Source organism: Loxodonta africana, chromosome 3 (assembly GCF_030014295.1).
Source record: "Loxodonta africana isolate mLoxAfr1 chromosome 3, mLoxAfr1.hap2, whole genome shotgun sequence".
Lineage (NCBI taxonomy): Eukaryota > Metazoa > Chordata > Mammalia > Proboscidea > Elephantidae > Loxodonta > Loxodonta africana.
The window spans coordinates 16,733,589-16,757,722 of NC_087344.1; the positions used below are offsets into that span (position 1 = coordinate 16,733,589).

The 24,134-nt window shown below is 39.9% G+C and overlaps 2 protein-coding genes and 1 pseudogene across 2 annotated transcripts; all 3 read left to right on the forward strand.

Moving 5' to 3' along the window:
* Nucleotides 1-336: 336 nt before the first annotated feature.
* Nucleotides 337-1,775, forward strand: LOC135227193 (putative gustatory receptor clone PTE03). Its single transcript, XM_010602567.3, has one exon. It carries the CDS (start codon nucleotides 673-675, stop codon nucleotides 1,609-1,611), a length of 939 nt encoding a protein of 312 aa, XP_010600869.2. The 5' UTR covers nucleotides 337-672; the 3' UTR covers nucleotides 1,612-1,775.
* Nucleotides 1,776-6,181: 4,406 nt separating this feature from the next.
* On the forward strand, nucleotides 6,182-10,372 carry LOC135230502 (mesoderm-specific transcript homolog protein-like; annotated as a pseudogene).
* An 8,992-nt stretch (nucleotides 10,373-19,364) lies between these two features.
* LOC135230503 (olfactory receptor 7G2-like) lies at nucleotides 19,365-20,066 on the forward strand. The gene has a single exon (XM_064279857.1). The coding sequence runs from the start codon at nucleotides 19,365-19,367 to the stop codon at nucleotides 20,064-20,066; it is 702 nt and encodes a 233-aa protein (XP_064135927.1).
* The last annotated feature ends 4,068 nt before the right edge of the window (nucleotides 20,067-24,134 follow it).

Here is a 24,134-nt window from a genome sequence, read left to right on the forward strand (position 1 = left end):
AGAGCATGGTGAGCCAGGTCGCCATCTCCTCTTGAGGTACATCAAATCTGTTCTTCCCTGAATATGAATTTATTATACATGGGCCACAATGGTTGATGCTCTAGAACAGTGAACCTCAAAGTGTGATCCCCAGACCAGCAACAGTAGCATTTGAGAAATGGTTAGAAAGAAAAATTTTAGAGCCTTAGACCCCAAATTCTGAATTCAATACTCTGAGGGTGGGGCTTAACAAGTTCTTCAGCTGATTCTGATGAAAAGAGGCATTTGAGAACCACTGCTCTAAAAACATAGATGTAGAGTTTGTTTTTATGCTAGTTTGAAGGCTTAGGAAAATTCTCAAGGAAAAAGCCATGTATTTTTTTTCTACTTTATGGCTGTTAGTTGGCACAACGTGAAAAAATAGTAGATATACAATAAACACAAAGATACTACCTATTTGCTCAGAGAGTAAAGGATCTTTAAAACCAGGGAGAGCACTTGTGTCTTTATTCAGGTGAAAGATTTTTGGAAGATGTGGTGATGGAAGAGAGAGAAGAATAGAGAGAAAACAGGAGGGAGGAAGGTAGTATTCACTTAGTTTCACAATATAGATGCTAGAATTTCTCTGAAATACACAATTCTTGTAAATCTGTTATATGTTCTATCACTTCTATCATCAGACTCATCAACAACATGGCATCAGAAAACCAAACTGGTGTAACATCATTCTTCCTCCAGGGGCTCTCAGAGGATTCAGAACTGCAGCCCCTCCTCTTTGGACTATTCCTCACCCTGTACTTTGTCACTGTGTTGGGCAACCTGCTCATTATCCTGGCCATCAGCTCAGACTCTCACCTCCACACCCCCATGTACTTCTTCCTCTCCAAGTTGTCCTTCACTGACATCTGTTTCGGCACCACCACAGTCCCCAAGATGCTGGTGAACATCCAGACACAAAGCAAGTCCATCAGTTACACAGGCTGCCTCACCCAGGTTTGCTTTGTTCTGATGTTTGCAGGTGTAGAAAATTTTCTCCTTGCAGCAATGGCCTATGACCGCTATGTGGCCATCTGCCATCCACTGAGGTACACAGTCATCATGAACTCCTACCTCTGTGGCCTGCTGATTCTCCTCTCCTTGTTTATTAGTTTGGTGGATGCCCTGCTACACAGTCTGATGGTGCTCCATCTGTCCTTCTGTGCAGACCTGGAAATCCCTCACTTCTTCTGCGAACTTGCTCAGGTCATCAAACTTGCCTGCTCCAATACCCTCATCAATGACATCCTGGTATATTTAATAACTAGCATATTGGATAGTGTTCCTCTCCTTGGGATTATTTTCTCTTACATTAAAATTGTCTCTTCCATTCTGAGAATGCCATCAGCTGGGAGAATGTATAAAGCTTTCTCCACCTGTGGGTCTCACCTGTCAGTGGTTTTCTTATTCTATGGAACAGCTTTTGGAGTCTACATTAGTTCTGCAGTTACTCATTCTTCCAAAAACTTAGCAGTAGCCTCAGTGATGTACACTGTGGTCCCTCCAATGATGAACCCCTTTATCTACAGCCTGAGGAACAGAGACATGCAGGGGGCCTTGCAGAAACTCTTCTGGAGAACATCTTCTTTTTCTTAGTTGTATCATCTGCCTTAGGCTTGTGCTTCTATAATAAGTCAAAGTGAAAGAATACTTGGTGAATCAGAATGTTAGAATCTTCCAGTAACAAGTTTTTTTTTTACATTGTGATAATATTTTTATTATTAATTTTAAATAATTTTTACATATGTGTGTGCATATTTACTTGCACACTTCTGTCGTCAGAATTTTTACTTTGATAATTTAGTACATTAAAATGTCAATTTATTGTTTTTATTTTTGGCAGATATATATTTAACAAAACGTTTGCTGTTTATACATTTTTTAGTTGTACCTTTCAGTGACATTTATTACATTCTTCATGTTATTCAACCATCACCACTATCCATTTTCACAGTTTTTTCATCACCCTTAACTCAGTGTCCCCTAAGCAATGAGTCTCCATTTCTTTTTTCATCCTTAATGGCCCTGGTAACCACTAATAAACTTCGGAGTTTATACACTTGCTTATTCTAGGTATTTCATATAAGTGGAGCTGACATTTCACTCAGCATAATGTTTTCAAGGTTCATCTATGTTGTAGTATGTATTAGGACTTTATTTCTCTTTATGGCTGAGTAGTATTTCATAGTATGTATGATATTTTGTGTATCCATTCATCAGTTGATGGACATTTAGCCTGTTTCCACCTTATAGGTATTATGAATAGTGCAGCAACGAGCATTGGTATACAAGTATCTGTGTTTCTGCTTTCAAATCTTTTGCTACAACCATCGTATACCACAGTGAATAACAGTATTTCAATATGGAATCTAAATTTGCTCTCCTCTAGCTTTGTGATATTTGATTGGTTGCATACTATGACTGGTTTCCCTCAAGGTCACCAGATGGCTGCATCACTTACAGGCATCATATCCCAGAAAGTTGACTATGACTTCATGTTTTTTGTTTTTTAATAAAGAGGTGGTGTTTCTAATGAGTCATTAAGAATACATCATTTCATTGCTTAGACACCTGAATTAGGATGTACAAGCCCCTTATTAAACTATTCTTTTGTGAGGAGAATGGGATTATTATGAGTGCATTTGACCAATCATCTAGAAAAGCTGTCCTCCAACCTTAATGAGTATAAGAACTGGAGAACTTGTTAAATAACAGATTCCTTAGCCTATTCTAAGAGATTTGGGCTCAGTAGTGTGAGGGGAGCCCACTGGGTACAGGAAGTATTCAATAAAATTAGACTAGTATCATTGTATTCCTTATCTTGTCCTGTATTCTTTGTTATTAAAACCTTTTGCTTTCACACGTTTTATAAGACTTGCTTTAGCAGTTATCATTGCTTACCTTAATTTAAGTATGTATCAGCATTCTAAGTGAATATAGCAATATAATCTAATACATAATTATTAGACATTCAAGCTAAGGTGAATTATCTTTTCTTGACAGTTGATTTCCTATGATTCCTTTTCACTGATTACTTGCTAGCAATGACTGACTTCTTCCTTTTTTCCTTGAGTCACCCTTTCTGTTTCTTATTCTTTTTCAGATGAAATACAGACATTAAATGTGTTTGAATAAAGCAAATAGAATCACTGCAGTTTTAGAAGGGGTCTGCCATGTATCGGAGGAGTCAATTGTGATACTACAGAGAAGCTAGGAGAAAGTTTGCTTTTATTGGGGATCATTATTACACTAAGGAGAGAATTCATGTTGAGAATGGATGACTTCCTGGAAAATTAAGTGAATGCCCAGAGAGCCCCCTGCTCTGCTCATCACTGAGTTCCATTATGTTCAGCACCACTTCTAGGGACAGCTCCCAAACTGGCATCCAAGGCCTCTGCTAGTGAGTGGTTCACCCAATGATGTCCTTAAATTACCTGCAGCATTTTGGGCCTTTGTTAAAGCTGCAGGTTCCTGGACCTCATTCAAGGACTACTGTCTCTGAACTGTGGGGTAGGTCCCTAGGAAAAGTATTGTTAACAAGGTCTTTGTGAAATAATGATGAGCTCTACATTTTGAAACCATACTTTTAATGCTAGAAGATATGAAATATATTCGTTCAATTTTATTTGTGAAATATATGTAAAAATGTGTGTAATATATCTGAAGTTCTTATAGAATATTCACACAATAAAAACACATATACTCAGCACCTAAATTGGAAAATGGACATTTACAATCATCTTAGAATCCCCCTGTAGGGCCTCCCAGTCTAATCACCCTCTCTCTGTCCCAGAAGTAACCAGTATCTTGAATTTCACATTTATTATTTTCTTTGCTGTTCCTTATATTGGTTTGGACTCTATGAAATTGCCAGCATTTCACTGTTTTTGATCTACATAACCGTCATTTTCATGTGTTTCAACATATTAGTTTTACTGCCTCTATATGTATCCCTTTCTTCAACCTCATAAATGGCGTCTATGAAAAACTCACAGCTAATATTGTACTTAATGGACTGGGTGCTTTCCTCTAAGATCAGGAACAAAAAAGGATGTTCACTCTTTCTACTTCTATTCCATTTGTGGTGAAGGTTTGAGTTAGTGCAAATATGGAAAAAATAATAAGAAGAAAAGAAAATAAATACAAGTTACCCAAACTGGAAAGGAAGAACTAAAACTATGTTTGCAGATGACATGAGAGATGACCTACAGAAAATTCTAAAGAATCCATCAAAAAAACTATTTGGACTAATAAACATGCTCAGCAAGATTGCAGGATACACAATCACTATGTAAAAATCAGTTGTATTTCTATATCCTTGAAATGAACAACCGAGAAACAAAATTAAGGGAAAAATTCAATTCATAAAAGCATCAAAAAGAATAAAATACTTAGAAATAAATTAATAAAAGAAGTGAAAGACATATATTGAAAAGTGAAAACATTGTTGAAATGAATTTAAGATGGTCTAAATAATTAGAAAAAAATCTATGTTCCTGAGTTGGAAAACTTAACATTGTTAAAATGGCAATATTCTCCAAAGTGATCTGCAGATGAAACATAATCCCTATCAGAATACCAGATTATTTCTTTATACAAATTGACAAACTGATTCTAAATTTATGCGGAATTACAGGGGACCCAAAACAGCCAAAAGAATCTTGAAAAAGAAGAACAAAGTAGGAAAACTCACATTTTCAACACAAAACTTACCACAAATGCAACAGTAATTAAGATAGTATGGTACTGGCACAAGGATAGACATATAGATCAATGGATGAAAATTGGGAGCCTGGAAAAAACCTGGTCAGTACATTTCAACAAATGTGCCAAGATTCATCCAACGAGGATATAATAATCTTTTTGACAAATGGTACTAGGACAAATGTGTAGCCACATGCAAAAGCATAAAGTAGGATTCTTACCTCAAATGACATTAAAAAAAAAGAAGAAGAAAAAGAACCCAAAGTGGATCAAAGACCTAAATGTAAGAACTAAAACTGTAAAATGCTTAGAAAACATAGGGGTAAATCTTGACCTAGGATTTGGCAAAGAATTCTTAGATATGACACCAAAAGTACATGCATCAAAAGAAAAAAAAAAAGATAAATTGGATTTAAAATGCTTTACTTCAAAGGATACCATCAAAGAAGTGAAAAGACAACACATAGAGAAAAAATTTGCAAATTGTATGTGTTCATATATTTTTATTCAAGCTAAAAAGACAAATGACTAATTAAAAAATGAACAATGCTCTTGAATAGACACTTCTACAAAGAAGAAATGCACAGGAAAAGATGCTCAGCATCATTAGTCATCAGGGAAATGCAAACCAAAACTTCGATGTGATGCCACTTCAAATCCACTAGGATATAGTCTATTCGGAAACCCTAGTAGCATAGTGGTTAAGAGCTACAACTGCTAACCAAAAGGTTGGCAGTTCGAATCCACCAGGTGCTCCCTGGAAACCCTATGGGGCAGTTCTACTCTGTCCTATAGGGTTGCTATGAGTCGGAATCAACTCGATGGCAATGGGCTTTTTTTATAGTCTGTATTTAAAAAAAAGAAAATATGCACAAGAATTGGCAAAGATGTGGAGAAATCAGAACTCTTGTACATTGTGGATGGGAAAGTGAAATGGTGCAGCAATTTTGGAAAATATTCTGGTAGTTCCTCAAATCATTAAACATAGAATTACCACATGACCAGTAATTTCACTCCTAGGTATTTGTGGGCCAAGATTTTCAGGGGTTTGGCAGTCGTAAGATGTTATGATCACCTCCGTGGTGGGATCTGCTGTGAGTAGCCAATCAGTTGGAAGGGAGTTTCCTTGGGTGTGTGGCCTGCATTGAATATAAGTGGACATTCTGGCAAGGCTCATGAGATTTTTGCTCCTGCTGGATCCTTCAGCTGCTTCTGTTCGTCTGACCCCTGGTTCTTGGGACTTGAGCTAGCAGCTTACCTGCAGCCTTGCCTGCTGATCTTGGAATTCATTGGTATTTGCAGCCTGTCAACAATAACCCTGCCCCCTGACCTGCCAATCTTGGGTTCGCCAGGCCCTGTGGCTACGTGAATCAGGAGAATGCTCTATCCTGACCCACGGACTTGGGATGTTCCAGCCTCTACAACTGTGTGAGCCATTTCCTTGATATAAGTCTCTCTGTGAATGGATAGAGTTGCAGCAACGGCACAGGACCAGCAGCAGCAGAGAACATGCAGTGGCGGATTGGGGTGCCTCCGGGCACTTATCGGTGGAGCTAGGCTTGCCGACCCATGGAGCAAGAAAGCTGAGTGCCTGTGTGCAGGAGGCTTCCCGGCAGAGTGGGGAGCCTCCAGGAACTTATCGGTGGAGCTACCAAGCTTTGGAACACTTGCTCCAGCAGGGCAGATGCAGATGTGAGGCCTGAGGAGCCAAGAGGCCAAGAAACCAGAAACAGAAGCTGAAGAGACAAAAAACACGAGAAACTGAGCTGCCTCAGTCTCAAAATGTATGGCCATGACCTCAGGGGTTTCAAATGATGGAGCCATGGCCTCTGGTGTTTCTAAGGGTGGAGTCACCACTCAGATGGACTAGGAGAATGGTGTGCCTAAAGCTGAGGGAGCAGAGGTTTGGTCCCAGTGAGCCTGGAAGGCAGAGCTGAAGCCCAGGACCAAGGGGCCTCCACACAGAATCCGGAGAGTGTGGCCAATACCTAGAGGCTGGAGGGCAGGGTTATTGTGTAAATTGTCTCAGGGAACAGAGGATTATTTTCAAAGCTTTGAGAGCTAATGTAATGTGTTCTGCTGACTTGCTTATGCCTTTTTTCCCTTCAGTTTCTCCCATTTGTAATGGAAATGTCTACCTTATGCCTGTTCTGCCATTGTGCCAGTGGAAGCAGATAACTCGTATTCTAGATTTCACAGATGAAGAGGAATTTTGGGGTTTTGGACTTGGAGTTAAGACTTTTGCTATGATATAATGGGATTAATATGTTTTGCATGTTGCGAGGATGTGATTTTGGGGGTGGGCAAAAGATGGAATGTCATGGATTGATTTATGCTCCTCCAAAAATGTGTTTATCAACTTGATTAGGCCACAATTCCCAGTATTGTGTGGTTGCCCTCCATTTTGTGATTGTAATTTTATGTTGAGAGAATTAGAGTGGGATTGTAGCACCAACCTTACTCAGGTCGCCTCCCTGATCCAAGGTAAAGGGAGTTTCCCTGGGGTGTGACTTGCACCACCTTTAATCTCTCAAGAGATAAAAGGAAATGGAAGCAAGCAGAGAGTGGGGAGCTCATATCACCAAGAAAGCAGCACCAGGAGCAAAGCACATCCTTTGGACACAGGGTCCCTGTGCTTGAGAAGCTCCTCGGCCAGGGGAAGATTGAGGACAAGGACCTTCCTCCAGAAATGACAGAGAAAGAAAGTGTTCCCCTGGAAGTGACATCCTGAATTTGGACTCGTAACCTACTAGACTGTAAGAGAATAAATTTCTCTTTGTTAAAGCCATCCACTTATATTTCTGTTGTAACACCCACCCACTGCAGTCAAGTTGATTCCGACTCATAGTGACCCTATAGGACAGAGTAGAACTGCCCGATAGAGTTTCCAAAGAGCGCCTGGCAGATTCGAACTGCCGATCTCTTGGTTAGCAGCCGTAGTACCCAACCACTATGCCACCAGAGTTACCTCTGTTATAGCAGCACTAGATAACTAAGACAATAGATTTAGTTGTTTTTTTTTTTTTTTTTGGCAGGGAGGTTTCCAAGGACAGTAGGTCCCTCTGTAAATGGATAAAAATCACCCACAAATCAGTCATGTCCCAGAGTTTATTGCTGTACTGTGCCTGCACCCACAGTTCAAATACCACTTGCCTGTAGTGAACATTGTAGTCACATTATAGGTCTCGCCCCAGCACAGAGTAGATGAACCATTTGCATGGGAAAACACAGCTCTTCCCCACATTATATCTGACTCGTAATTGTGTCTAATGGAATCTCTTTCTCATCCAAAGAAAAGAAAGAGGCATAGGTACTCAGAATGAGTTAAGTTTAGGCAAGTCAAGACCTCAGTCAAGAAAAAGGAAATCAGTGTTCCCTTCATGGAATAGGAGGGTAACACTAAGCCATTGAGCCTGGGAATTTCTTATTAAACAAAAACTATATCTGATTATTTACCCCATAAGAGACAGTGCTTCCCCACTGCCTTTTTCACTCTTTATTTTTGAATAATTTATTCACACATAGAAGTTGCAAAAATAGTACCAAGATTGTCTGGGTACCCTTTACCCAGCGTCCTCCAATGGCGACACAATCTTTCACAATAAACCCTTTGCCATTGAGTCGATTTGGACTCAGACTGGCCTTTTAGGACAGAGTAGAATTGCTCCAAAGGGTCTTTGAGGAGTGGCTGGTAGATTCAAACTGCCAACCTTTTAGTTAGCAGCTAAGCTCTTAACCAGTGGGCTACCAGGGCTCTTAATCTTTCATACTTATAGTATATATTGGAGCAATACTATCAACTAAACTGCAGACTTTATTGGGGTTTAACCTGAGTTCCCTTTTGAGGAAGGACAGACACCAGCCTTCCTATTTGCCTCGTTTGTTGTCTGGGAAAGCCCTCCTGTGAAGTGGCTTTATTCCTCCATGGACCCAGAGAAGACAAAGTTCACCCATGCACACTGAATCAGATGAATCCCTTAGTCTGATGAAAGCCTCAACGCATTAAAAAAGGAAATAACAGCTGCTGTGGCAGCGGCCAGGCCCCTCCTCTGCAGCAGCCGCGCCTCACGCAGTGCCTCAGCGGACTGCCATTTAGGTGGCTGAGCCGCTGGGCAGCAGGCCTCTTTGCAGCCCTCTCGCGCTGCTGGCGGTAGCTGTAGCTGGCCGGCCTTGTGCCAGCATTCTTGCAGCTTGGGCGCTGACCGGCTGCACAAGCTAAGGGCGGCCAGGGTGCACCGAGATAACCTGCACACGGTGAGGGAATGGTGGGTCCAGGTGGGGTTGCTGGCCGTGCTCCTGCTGGCGGCCTACCTGCACATCCCACCCCCTCAGCTTTCCCCTGCTCTTCACTCATGAAAGTCCACAGGCAAATTTTTCACCTATCAGGGACTGCGCATCTTTTACCAAGACTCCGTGGGTGTGGTTGGAAGTCCAGAAATAGTTGTGCTCCTATATGGCTTTCCAACATCCAGCTACGATTGGTACAAGATTTGGGAAGGTCTGACCCTCAGGTTTCATGAGTAATTGCTCTTGATTTCTTAGGCTTTGGCTTCAGTGACAAACGGAGACCACACCACTACTCCATATTTGAACAGGCCAGCATGCGGAGGCATGCTTGAGAGGCTTCTGGTTCTCCAGAACTGTAGGATCAACCACCTATCTCATGACTATGGAGACATCGTGGCTCAGGAGCTGCTCCATAGGTACAAGTGGAATCCGTCTGGGCAGCTTACCATAAAGTCTCTGCCTGTCAAATGGAGGTATCTTTTCCGAGACTCATCATCCTCTCCTTCTCCAGAAGCTTCTTAAAGATGGAGGCATGCTGTCAACCATCCTCACACGTTTGATGAACTTCTTTGTTATTTTCTTGAGGTCTCATCCCGGTCTTTGGGCCCTACACTTGGCCTCTGAGAGAGAGCTGTGGGACATGTGGGCAGAGATAGCAACAATGACAGAGACTTAGTCAATGATAGTCTTCTACAGTATGTTAACCAGAGGGAGAAGTTTAGAAGATGCGGGGTGGGAGCCCTTGCCTCTGTATCTTTTCCCATTCATTTTATCTGTGGGCCATTGGATCCCATAAATCCTTACCTGGAGTTTTTGGAGCTGTATAGGTTTTTTTTTTTTATAGGAAAATGCTGCCAAGGTCCACAGCGTCAATTCTGGATGACCACATTTGCCGCTACCCACAGCTAGAGGATCCCATGGGCTTCTTGAATGCATATATGGGCTTCATCAACTCCTTCTGAGCTGGAAAGTGTAGCTTCCCTGTATTACCTTCCCTATTCCCCATCTGTTGTGTATTCCACTTAGGAAGAAATTCCCAAAAGAGGTCCTACTCACTGAACACTATTCTCTCACAAAAGTCCACTTTACTCACATCACGGAACACAGTATAGTAAAAAATCAGCAGAAACTCTGACTAAGAGTTGACCTAACAATTCACTTCCCCTTCCTTTGACACCTGATCAAGTGTATGAATTTGCCTTTGTCTTTTGTGTTATTAGGAAATTCTGATGAGCACCACTACTCCCTGATGCAGTAGGAGAGGCACGCATTCCTTTTCATGAAAGACTTTTTAACACATCTATGTGCTTTTCTGACATATTTAGAAATGCTGATTTCTGGTCCAACCCCAATTGGAATCAGAGAGTAAAGGATGAGGAGGGGGCCTTACCTCTCCTTGAACAGCTTTAAGGGTATGTGCTTTTAAGTTCTCTAAGCCATACCACTTCAATAAGAGTGATTCTCCCTTGTCATAACTTTGAATTCAGTTTCATTCATTTTGTTAAAAAAAGATTTCTTCCTGAAAAGGCAGGAATTAAGACTTCTTAGTTTACTCCTGCTTTTACTTATTAAGCACACGTGCAGAGTGAGTCTGCTATGTGCCAAGGAGTTCTAAGGGCTTTACATGGCCCATTATGAGGTGGGTCCTTTCTTATCATCATTGGTAGGTGAGGACACTGAGGCTCAGATAGGCTGTGTAACTTGTCCATTCACTCATTCATTCCTTATTCAAGTATTTATTCATTCAGCAAACATATTCTAAAACACTAGATGCTGGACATAAACAATAAGACACTGCCTCTATAAGACCGCAATCTTCCTCCTCTATCCCCGTTTCTGTGTTTCTCTCCCTCTTACTCTTTCGTCTTCAGACACAGACTGGCTTCCTTGCTGTACGAAAACTGTGCCAGGCACAGTCCCACCTCAGTTCCTTTTCATTTCCTGTTCCCTGCAATGTTTTTTTCTTCCCCCAGCATTATTAAAATATTTATCATCTGGACCTATTATTCCCTCAGATCCTTCCCTGACCACCTTGTCTAAAATGCCCCTTTTTGACCCATCTTGATTTGATTCCTGCTTTGACTGTTGGGAAGTCAACCCCATAACCACTGCAAGCACTTAGTTCAATGCCTGGCGCATAATAAGTACTCAGTGAAGTTTAACTAATGCATTGTGTTCCATATCTTGCCTATATTCATAAACCTTATAATTCTTTAGCTCTCAGGCTTTATGAATATAAATATAAATTATTATATTTTACCACTTGCTTCAGTAGTTATGTTTGTTTGGCTTTGTCAAAAGAAAATGAGTCAATAATAAAATTAACCTATTAGATGAGGTTTATTTGGGCAGAAGATTCATCAATCAGGTAGCACCAAACCACATGTAGAAAGGGACTTGGCTTATATTGACAAAATACTGAAAGAAAAGTTTATTTCTGATTGGCTTATACAATTCACTATTGAAGCACAGTCAGAATCTCATTGGTCAACAATAGTGGCCTGATTTACAGGAAAAAAAAAAAATCTGTTGCTGTAGAGTTCTGAATTATCAACCCTATGGGACAGAGTAGAACTGTCCCATAGGGTTTCCAAGGCTGTAATCTTTACTGCTACTCATACAGTTTTCACTGGCTAATTTTTTCAGAAGTAGACCACTGGGTCTTTCTTCCTAGTCTAAGTCTGGAGGCTCTGCTGAAACCTGTCCTCCATGGGTGGCCCTGCTGGTATTTGAAATACTGGTGGCATAGCTTCCAGCTTTACAGCAACATGCAGGCCGCCACAGTGTGACAAACTGACAGATGTGTGGGGAACCTACAGACAGAAGTGTTAAAGAGTGTTAAAAAGCAAAGGTGTCACTTTCAGTACTGTGGTGCACCTGACACAAGCCACGGTGTTTTCGTTTGCCTTGTATGCATGTGAAAGCTGGACACTGAATAAGGAAGACTGAAGAAAAATTGATGCCTTAGAATTATGGTGTTGGTAGAGAATGTTGAGTATACCATGGAGTGCCAGAAAAACTAACAAATCTGTCTTGGAAGAAGTATAGCCAGAATTCTTATTAGAATCAGGAATGGCAAAACTTCGTCTCACACACTTTGGACATGTTGTCAGGAGGGACCAGTCCCTGGAAGGACATCATGCTTGGTAAAGTAGAGGGTCAGGAAAAAGAGGAAGGCCCTTGATGAGATGTATTGACGCAGTGGCTACAACAATGGGCTCAAGTATAACAAGGACTGGGAGGATGGCACAGGGCGTGGTCATATTTCATTCCCTTGTGCGTAGGATCACTAGGAGTTGGAACCAACTCCATGGCACCTAACAACAATTGAGCTCTCTTTTTCTATTAATTCATGAGTCATTTATTTAATTAGGATAATTGTCCTTTGTCAGTTATATGCACTGCAAATTTCTTCATTAGCTGTGTGGCTTGTTTTGCATATCTTTTATAGTGTTTTCTGGATGAACACAAGTGCTTAGTTTAAATATAGTTAAATTTGTCAGTTTTTTTGTTTGTGCTCAAAAAGTCTTGTTTACGAAATCCCTACCTATCTCAATGCACAGGATTTGTAGTGTTACCTTTATATTTGAGGCCTGAACACACCTGAGGTTTGCTTTTGCCTTCGATGTGAGGTAAGAACAAAAATTCATTTTTATATCTTTGAACTTTTTATTAAATAGTTCATCCGTTCACTGTAAGTACACTGCTGCAAAGGCTAAGCTGCCCATTTATGTGTTGGTTTTCATCTGGGCTCTATCTTCTAATCAGTCTCTAAGTGGTGCAAATGGTTAATACATTCAGCCACTGCCCAAAATTTAGAGGTTTAAGTCCACCCAGAGGCAACTCAGAAGAAAGAACTCATTGTCTAGTTCTGAAAATCACCTATTGAAAACCCTACACAGCACGGTTCTACTCTGACACACATGAGGTCACCGTAAGTCGGAGTTGACTCAATGGCAATTCGATGTTTTTTTTTATCTTCTGATCAATAGGTCTGTTGTATCCCTGCATCAATATCATGTCTTACTTATTCTGTCATACCATTCAGCTAAAAATAAATAGTTACAAATAATTCCCAAACCACAAATGTGCATTATATCACAGGTTGACTGCTTCTCTGATCCTTTGCATTTTACTGCAGCAATATAGTAAATGAGAGCCATAATTCCAACCCATGGTCCCCTGGTGGAAAAAAAAAAGTATATTGAAGCTACTGCTTGTATTGGGAAAAGGTGGCAGTGCAGTTCTAACAAGGAAATAAAATGTCTGTTACCTGTTCATTTCATGTTGATGAGAGAAAATATGTTTATAAATGCTGACTATAATATGCAGAAACAGGATCGACCTTCAATGAACCAAGCATAGAATTAGTCCTTAGTATTTGCATTTTTTGCATGCGAGAGCTGAACAACGAATAAGGAAAACTAAAGAAGAATTGATGCCTTTGAATTATGGTGTTGGCGAAGAGTACTGAATATACCATGGACTGCCAAAAGAATGAACAAATCTATCCTGGAAGAAGTACAGCCAGAATGCTCCTTAGAAACAAGGGTGACAAGACTATGGCTCACATACTTTGGAGATGTTATCAGGAGACATCAGTCCCTGGTGAAGGACATCATGCTTGGTAAAGTAGAGGGTCAGTGAAAAAGAGGAAGACCCTCAAGAAGATAGATTGATACAGTGGCTGCAACAATGGGCTCAAGCATAATAAAGACTGTGAGGATGGCGCAGGATTGGGCAGCATTTCATTCTGTTGTGCAAAGGGTCACTATGAGTTGGAACCTACTCGACGGCACCTAACAACAATATTTGCATTTTGGGGGTACATCTTCTATATTACCTTTTGTATTTATGCAGGTTATATATATATGCATATATATATAAATTACACTTGTTAACCTAAATGTGATGTCATTTTTTCTGACATTGGTGTTAGGGTTTCCTTTCAATGCACTTAAAGAAAGAAGACTAGAATCAATTATAGAAGGGATGTGTGTCCCTGTGTATATTGTACTTGAAATGGATTTGTGCAGAAAGAGATGGAGGAAAGGGGCTGGCATATCCCTGGCCTCTCTGAGTGTGAAAATCAGCTAAAAATAAGTTCCTCCTTCTCTGAGCCTTGCTCCTTAAGGATTTGTACCATCCTGAGATCAAAATGACAGCAAAAGGATTTGACTAATGAGGAGCTTTGGATACTGAACCCCCAAGGATCACAGAGACTGAAAATTTTCTGCCTGTGCAAATTACTCAATAGCCCTGCGCAGGTCAGGAGGCAGCACCCCTGAGCCTCATCCCAGGGATCATCATTTCTGCACAGGAGCCTGGTCCTTCTCTCTGACTTCCTGTGTTCCCTGAGCCCAGAGCTTCCATTTTTACCATTCAACCTCCAGGACAGAACTGAATGTCATTCCTTAGTGGTGGTACCCAGGTAATCTGAAGTTCCCCAGTTTATTTTGACAAATAAGGAGAGGTCTTTTTCTATCAGTCCATCTGGGAGTAGCTGTGAGGTGAGTACATAAAGAAGAGGGGCAAAATGGAGTCACCCGTGAGGTGTCTGCTTGATATTAGATCATCTACTTGCCATGTTTCCTTGTACCTTTGCACTATACTTGAGCAGCTTTCATTCTGCTTTTACTCTAATCATAATTTCCAGGGACTTTTTCCATCTTAGCAGAAACCATCTCTTACAGTGGTATCACTAAGGAGGTGCAGGTGACACTTGCAGAGGGGGTGACACCGAAATGACTGTCTATAAAATTTTTGTGCAGTGTTTCAGCAGAAATTTATAATTTTTAATAAAAATATCCCTGTAGTTAGCTATAACAACAAAAACATTTTTCATAAGCCCAGCTTACGTGCATCAATATACCTACAAGGCTAAAACTCTATAGTAATTTATTTTTTGAACCTTCTAATGTGTTCCAGTCAGAGCTGTCGTTATTACCCAATTACAGTGATGCTTCGAAGCACGTGGTTTCATCTGCCTGCACTACAAGCGCACAGTGCTGCTTTTGTTTTTGCTGTGTTTTCATTTTGCTGATTTTGTCAAATTTTCTGGTGTTTTAGCTAAAACATTGAGGTAACTCCTATTTGTGAACCTATGTTGATATTTTTTTTTAGAATGAAATACTAATTAAAGGAAAAGAAAGAGAAAAACAAAAAAGCCTTCCGCTCTGTTACTAATAATGTTGTCATTTATTGTAGAAATAGACTACAAAACAATTTTGTTAGTATTCATGTAACCTAAGAACTGTTACAGTTAATCAATTCACAATTATATTTGTCACACATTATTCTATGATAAAAATTAGTAACAGTACAAAAAATATTGCTAAGGATTCTTTATGATCTGGTATGGGAGGAGGTCCATGGGGGGGTACACCATGAGTTATTGACACCATGAGACCCCAGCCCTATATATGCCACCAATGCTAGTGACACACAGTCCTAGAGATGTCACCAATCCTAGTGATTCTCTAAAATTTTCTTTAATTTCTTTGGCAGAGGGCAGGGATGTATAGTCAGCTTCTTATCTTTCAGTACCTGGTTCCTGATGGCTCTTTGTAGGGAAGATCTTGGTCTCAACCCTGTTACCAGGTGTAAGGATTCAAGGGGAAGAGATGAAGAATCAGGCAGAGCCCATAAGCTATATCCATAGTCTATTGTTCTGTTTTTATTAACCTGGACAATACATTACAAGGCAGTGCTGTGCAAAGAAAAAAAGAAAGAAAGAAAGAAAGAAAAAACAAATACCTATCTATCCATGTCTTCAGAGTTAGTAAATGTTGATAGCTTGTTATTAGAGTTCTTTTCTCAAAGGAACAAAGTAGTATGCATAAAGCTAGTATAACTCCTCAATTCCTTTTCTTCCCTTCCCAGAGGCAACCACAGTCTTGAATATGGTTGGTCAGCAAGCATTATTTTAAACTGTTTCTGTGTGTGTGTGTGATTATGTGTATGTGTGTATGTGTGCATACCACAGTGAAAATGCCCATCAGTTGGGAGAGGGTTAAACAGTGATAGAATAAGACAGTGGAATGCCTTAAGGTATTTAAAGCTAATGGACCACAGCAAAATGTACCAAGATCTCTAAGTCATTTAAAGTATTATTTAAAGAAATAGTCAAATGACATGTATAGTTATACATTTTTAAGATACAGACCAAAAACATTGTGCATAGATAGAATTATAATAAATGTATTGATATTGCAGGAAAATTTCCACTTAAGTTCAGTGCAATGGTTCCCCCATAGGAAACAAAAAAAAATTGATAATGTGGAAAAATAAAAGAGAGGATTTCAAATAAATACTCATTGTTTCTTTAAAAATAGCTAGTGCGAGTATGGCAGTATATTTTAATTTGATGTTGCTGAGTGGCAGATAAAGAGGTCTTTATTGTTTTTTCCCTGTACTTTTTTGGTATTTATAAAGTCTGCATAATTTTAGAATCTATTAAAATTTTCTTATACTATAGATGTTTTGTTAGACAGATTATTTTTCTATTTTGAGTTTTTATTATCCATGTAGATGAATCTATGTCTAATTTATTCATCTTAACTGCTATATATTTATGTCAAACAAACTTTGATATTAGTGATCAGTGATTTGAGGTCTTCCTTCTGCTTGCTTCTCTATATGAGCAAGATTCCCAGTGGAGTTTCAGCACATCCATCCTTCCTTGAAATTACTCTTTTTCTCCTCCTCCTTCATCTTGCCCCACCTATCACTTCCCTCCCTGTAATGAATCAGGCCGTGTGATCAGATTGTGTTCATGGCAAAAACAAATCACAGTACGAAATACTGAGAGGGTCTCTTATGTCAAGATTTTGTCTATTCTCATCTTTGCAATATCCCTATAAAGATTCATGATCTCTCCCATTATACAAATGGGAAGATAGAAGCTTCTTAAAGAGCTATAAAAATGTCCTTGTTCACAAACCAAGTTTGTCTGGTTCCACTATTTACTTGTGTGTGTGTGTGTGTGTGTGTGTGATACAGTGATTTACAAGAATAATGAGCAAATACATTGACTTGCCCAGGACTTATCAATCAACACTTGCCTGTTTGGGGGATCCAATGATCATATACCCAGGGGTGGCATTTTAACACTGGAAGTGTGAGTGTCCTGGACTTGATCCTCGTACACAAGCTCAGGATCCCTATAGGAACCAGTGCCCAAGACTGCCTGATCCAGGCTTTGATGGGGACCAGCCAGAAACACAAGGAGGAGGACATCAACTTTCATGATTGATTTTCAATATATCCTCCTCTAATATACTATCTGCTAATTACACAAGGAAGATAGATATAGGAAAACATAAAAGGAATAGGGAATGGATCAAGCTACCTCATAGTGAGAAAACAATTATTTCCATGTTATTAAAAGGAGGAAATGAAGGGAGGAGCAGATTCCAGTGGGCTCCTTGGGAAAGAAATAAAGAAAAGGGAAAACAAATCTAGAAACAATAGCCTATTAATGGCGATAAATTATAACTACAATAAAATTGAAATTGTGTGGTGTCTTTTTGCTATTGTTTTTCATAAAAAAATAGGAGTGTCAGTTAAACAGAAGAATGTGCATGTGCATATTTTTTACATTGGTGGGGTCTGGAGGAGGTAAGAAATTTCTCATTTTCTTAGCCAATTTTCCTGATAACCTTAAAAACAAGTACTTCACTCCAGGGGTGAGGCTTCTTGCTAAACAATTTATATTGATTCTATTTTTTAAGCCCCACAAGTATAAAGGCTTTTCAGGTGTTCAGGTGTACTTTGCTCAATGTCTGGTCACCTCCTAAGATTGACTTGCCAATCTCCTACTCCCAATATTAAATTCAGGGCACTTGGGCATTTGTGTGGGCAGTATTTATCTTTCTCATCCTAGAATTCAGTAAGTCAACAAATCGTTGCTTTTTTATTGCCTTTTTGTCAAGACCCCATGTGTTTCAATATTCCTTCCAGTCTTCTGATTTGGAAAAAGAAAAAAAAAATTCTACATGCCACCTCAGGAGAAAAATGTTTTAATCTTCTATCATTTGAGAGAAAAGAAAGTCTTCCAGACATAATAGCCTTAACAACTTAAGGTTTCAGGTAGCATATTCTCTCTTGACCTCAAGTCCTGAGTGTGAGTGGTCCTGTTTAATGCCGTTACCTGCTAGATACTACTTATGTGGTCAGAGAGTAGAAGATCTTCATGACCAGGTAAAACACTTGGGTCTTTATTCAGGTGGAATTCTTCAAGAGGCAAGTAATGAAATCTGATTGACCTTTCAGGATATCTAGTTCTATCCTACTTAGGAGTCATATCACGTGATGTTATGGAGTCGGCTCTGAAGTCTGACATCCTGAGTTCAAATCTCACATCATCTGTTACCAGAGAGCCAGGTACTTTGTACTGTAATTTAACCTTATCTCAGCTACATGAGATCATGGGGAAGATGTAGAATGATAGAAGTACCTAACTCACAGGTCTGTTGAAATAATAAAATCATTTAATAGAGGTGAAGAGCCTGGCAATCCGTGTTCGTGGTGGTGATAATAGCAGTGTATAACAATTACTACATTTACTGTGGTGATAATATTACAATTAATTCTGAAAAGGACAATGTGAAATAATGAGATATTGAAATAGAAATGGGAAGTGAAAAGGGCACATTTTGAGGACTCACTGACAATTAAGATGCTAAGTGGAGTCACGGACTTGAACGCTCAGACAGCCCACTGTACAGTGCACTAATGAGCTGGACCTTCATTTTCCTCATTAATCATTCCAGGTCTGCTCCAATCACAAATGAGTTGGTTGTCCATGCTCTAGAACAGTGTTCTTTAAAGTATGGACTCCAGACCATCAGTAGAACATTTGTGAATTTGTTAGAAAGGCAAACCCTTGACCCCATACCCAACCTTCTGAATCCAATACTCTGAGGATGGGGCCAAACATCTGGGTTTTAACAAGCCCTCCAGCTGATTGTGATGCAATACCAACTTTTAAAACCACTGCTCTAACATTTAACTGATGTAACATTTTAAAATTTTTATTTTATTTTTGCTGATAGTTTGAAGGAGGGTAAAAAATTCTCAGGGAGAAATTATATGTCATTCCCTACTTTATTTCTGTTAGTTGGCAAATGTGGAAATGTGTAGACACTTGAATAAAATGTGGTAGATGGGTAGTGAAAAAAGAAATGAGAAGAGGGAAAAAGAAGAGTAACAGAGAGAGGTAGAGAGGAACAGGGAGAGAGAGATATTTCTAATATTCACTTTGTTTCACAATATAGATCCTACAGTTTCTCTAAAAGAAGGGATCTGTTATCTGTCTCATTTCCTCTACTTTTTTTTTTTTCAGACTTAACAACAACATGAAATTAGAAAACAAAACAGATATAGCAGAATTCCTCCTCCTGGGCCTCTCAGAGAATCCAGAACTGCAGCCCCTCCTCTTTGGGCTGTTCCTGACCGTATACCTGGCCACTCTGCTTGGAAATCTGTTCATCATCCTGGCTGTCAGCTCAGACTCCCACCTCCACACCCCCATGTACTTCTTCCTCTCCAACCTGTCCTTCAGTGACATCTGTTTCAGCACCACCACGGTCCCCGAGATGCTGGTGAACATTCAGACACAGAGCAAATCCAGCAGTTACACAGGCTGCCTCACCCAGATCTGCTTTGGTTTGGCTTTTGCTGGTTTGGAAAATTGTCTCCTTGCAGCACTGGCCTATGACCGCTATGTGGCCATATGTCAGCCACTGAGGTACACGGTCATCATGAATCCCTGCTTCCGTGGCCTGCTGATTCTACCGTCCTTGTTCATTAGCATCATGAATGCCCTGCTCCATAGTCTGATGGTGTTGCATCTGTCCTTCTGCATAGACCTGGAAATCCCTCACTTCTTCTGTGAACCTGGTCAAGTCCTCAAGCTGGCCTGTTCGGATACCCTCATCAATAATATCCTAGAATTTTTTGTGACTAGTGTTTGGGGTGGTGTTACTCTCCTTGGGATCATTTTCTTACATTCAAATTTCCTCCTCCATTACTCCTCCATCAGCTGGAGGAAAGTATAAAGCTTTTTCTACATGTGGGTCTCACCTCTCTATTGTTTCCTTGTTCTATGGGGCAGTTTTTGGGGTCTACCTTAGCTCTGCAGCTACTCTTTCTGGCAGGAAGAGTGCAATAGCATCAGTGATGTACATTATAGTCATGCCTATGCTCAACCCCTTTATCTACAGTCTGAGGAACAAGGACATGATGGGGGCTTTGAGGAAACTCTTCTCAAGAATATCTTCTTTCCACTGATGTGAGTGTGATGAAGAATTAATTTTACACAAAGATAGACCTGGCTATTGTTGCTAGTCTTTGGGCGGTATGAGTTTTTGGACTGCCTTTTTATTCATAGTGGGCCTGGGGCCACACCTGATAGTTTGTGATAACAAAGTGACTTATGGTTGACCCCTTCACAAGTAATGTTAAAGGGATGACTCAGCACAGGGTTATCATGCCAGAAAGGCTGTCTTCATGATTAGGTGGTTGAAATTTTGAGCCACTTGATATCAGCCTGACCTCCAAAGAGGGTGACAGGTGAAGATTGAGTTCAAACACATGACTATTGATTCAATCAATCATGTCTATGTAATCCCATACTCATTGCCAGCAAGTTGCTTCCAACACATGGTGACCACAGGTGTTACAGAATAGAACTGCTCCATAAGATTTTCTAGGCTGTGATTTTTACAGAAACAGATCTCCAGGCCTTTCATTCACGGCACTGCTGGTAGGTTTGAACAGCCAACCTTTCAGTTAGTAGTCAAGTGCAAACTGTTTGCACAACTTAGGGACCTACCTATATAATAAAACTGCAATAAAAACTCAGGACACTGAAGCTTAGGTGAGCTTGGCTTCTCTGGCTGTCCATGTTTTGTGAACTGTCACACATTGATGTTCCAGGAGGGTAAGTGTCCCTGGAGACACAGAAGTTTCATGTTTGTGACCATCCCAGACCTCATACTATGCATCTCTGCCTTTGGCTGGTTCTGTTTTGTATCCTTCTACTATAATAAAATTGTAATCATAAGCATATTGCTTTCCTGAGTTCTGTGAGTTGTTCTAGTGACCTACAGAACCTGAGGGGGCCAGGGGAACCACTGAATTTTTAGCTAATGGGTCAGAAATGAGGGTGGCCTGAGGAACCTGAACTTCAAGCTAGTGTCAGAAGTGAGGGCAGCCTTACGGCCTGTTAAAATAAAAAGAATGTTAAGCTGATAATAGAAATTTATCAAAGATTTTTTAAAATATATGATTTATATATCAGGACAACACTTCTGACTAGAGAGTGAAAAATGTTCCCAAGAAGAAAAATCTTTCACAGGTTATATACCATAGTTTGTCACTAGAAATTATGCATTACCTCAGAAGCAGAACCAGAACAGTGTTTACAGAATAACCTGTAGACATGCAGAATTTCATCAGCATTTTCTTGAAGAACAATCGAAATAATTACTGATTAAGGTTGAAAGATTATCTCAGGGCAATAGTTTGTCAGATGTGTCATTTTCAATCTCAGTAACTCCAGAAAGTCTGGATGCTACAAGTATTAAAAAATTCTGTCCACAGCCCTTAACCTGAGAAGGTTTCCCTAACTCCAGAATAGCTGAGGTCGGAAGTTATTTGTAACATTGCACCTGCTTTGGGCTTAAGCTGTGGGAATTTGACAAAGAGATATAAATAATGAGTAACCCAGAAACACTGGCAGAGTTCTTTGAATACAGAAGACCAGAAATCATAGTGATTAAGAGTGAAAATTTTGAAATCAGACCACTAGTGTTTGAATTCTACCTCTGCTCTGTGATAGCTGTATAGCGTTTGATATTCTATTGCATTTCTCTAAGTTCAGGTTCTTCATCCATAAATTTAGCAAAATTATATTAGTTCACATTATTTTACATATATTCCATCACTCATCTGTCAGTTTTTGTCCTGTGGTGGCAGTAGACAGGTTACAGCAGAGCTTCCAGGTGAAGACAGAGAAAACCTTATGATTATCAACAGAACACCGTCTAATACAGTACTGGAAGACGAGTCCCCCAGGTTGGAAGACACACAAAATATGACTGGGGAAGATCTGCCTCCTCAAAGTAGAGTTTACCTTAATGATGAGGATGGAATAAGGTTTTCAAGACCTTCTGTCTTAGTCATCTAATGCTGCTCTAACAGAAATACTGGGTGGCTTTAACAAAGAGAAATTTATTTCTTCACAGTAGAGTAGGCTAAAAGTCCAAATTCAGGGTATCAGCTCCAGGGAAAGGCTTTCTCTCTCTATCGGCCCTCTCATCAAACTTCACCCAGACTGGGAGCTTCTCCACACAGGGACCCCAGGTCCAAAGGATGAGCTCCACTCCTGGCACTTCTTTCTTGGTAGTATAAGGTCCTCCATCTCTCTGCCCGCTTCTCTCTTTTATATCTCAAGAGATTGCCTAAAGACACAAACCAGTGTTGTAGACTGAGTCCTGCTTCACTAACACAACTGCTGCCCATTCTCCCTTATTAGCATCATGGAGGCAGGATTTATAACATACTGGAAAATCACACAATACCGGGAATCATGGCCCAGCTAAACTGATACACACTTTTTTAGGGAGACATATTTCAATCCATGACACCTTTATTTACTAATGAGGCATGACTCAAAATGAGAAGAAATAGCTGCAAACATCCATTAATAATCCGAATGTGAAATGTATGAAGCATGAGTCTAGGAAAATTGGAAGTCATCCAAAATGAAATGGAAAACACTAGATTGATATCCTAGGCATTAATGCCCTAAAACGGACCAGTATTGGCCATTTTGAATGGGACAATCATATACTCTACTATGCTGGAAATAGCAAATTGAAGAGGAACAGTGTTGCATTCATTGTCAAAAAGAACATTTCAAGATCTATCCTGAAGTACATCACTGTTAGTGAAAGGATAATATCCCTATGCCTACAAGGAAGACCAGTTAATACAACTATTATTCAAATTTACACACCAACCACTAAGGCCAAAGATGAAGAAATTGAAGATTTTTACCAACTTCCACAGTATGAAATTGATCAAATATGCAGTGAAGATGCATTGGTAATTACTGGCAATTGAAATGCAAAAGTTGGAAACCAAGAAGGATCAGGAGTTGGAAAATATGGCCTGGGTGATAGTAAAGTTGACAGAGATCACATGACAGAATTTTGCAAGACCAGCAACTTATTCAGGCAGAATGTTCATTGGAAGAAAGGATGGCAAAACTTCATCTCACATACTTTAGACATGGTATCAGAAGGGACCAGTCCCTGGAGAAGGACATCATGTTTGGTAAAGTAAAAAAGTCAGTGAAAAAGAGGAAGATCTTTAACAAGTTGGATTGACACTGTGGCTGCAACAATCAGCTCAAGCATAACAATTGTGAGGTTTTGTTCTGCTATACATAGGGTCGCTAGGAGTCAAAACTGACTCAACAATACCTAACAACATCTTTTTGCAACAACATAAATGGCTACTACACATGTGGAAGTCGTCAGATGGCAGGAACATTTGTGGAAATAGAAGATGAAGAAGCTCAATACCATCAGCCAGAACAAGGCCATCAGCCAATTGCAGAAAAGACCATCAATCGCTCATAAACAAGTTTAAGTTGAAGCTGAAGAAAATTCAAACAAGTCCACAAAAGCCAAAGTATGACCTTGAGTATATTCCACCTGACTTTAGAGACCACCTCAAGAAGAGATTTGACCTACCGAACGTTAATGACTGAAGAGAAGACAAGTAGTGGAATGACATCAAGGGCATCATACATGAATACAGTAAAAGGCCTTTTAAAAGACAGAAAAGAAAGAAAGGACCAAAATGGCTGTCAGAAATGAATCTGAAACTTGCATTTGAACATGGAGTAGCTAAAGTGAATGGAGTAAATGAGGAAGTAACAGAGCTGAACAGAAGATTTCAAAGGGCAGCTCGGGAAGACAAAGTATTATAACGAGATGTTCAGAGACCTGGAATTAGAAAACGAAAAGCAAAGAACATGCTCTACATCTCAAGATGAAACAGCTAAATAAAAATGCAAGCCTCAAATTGTAATATTGAAGGGTTCTATGACTATA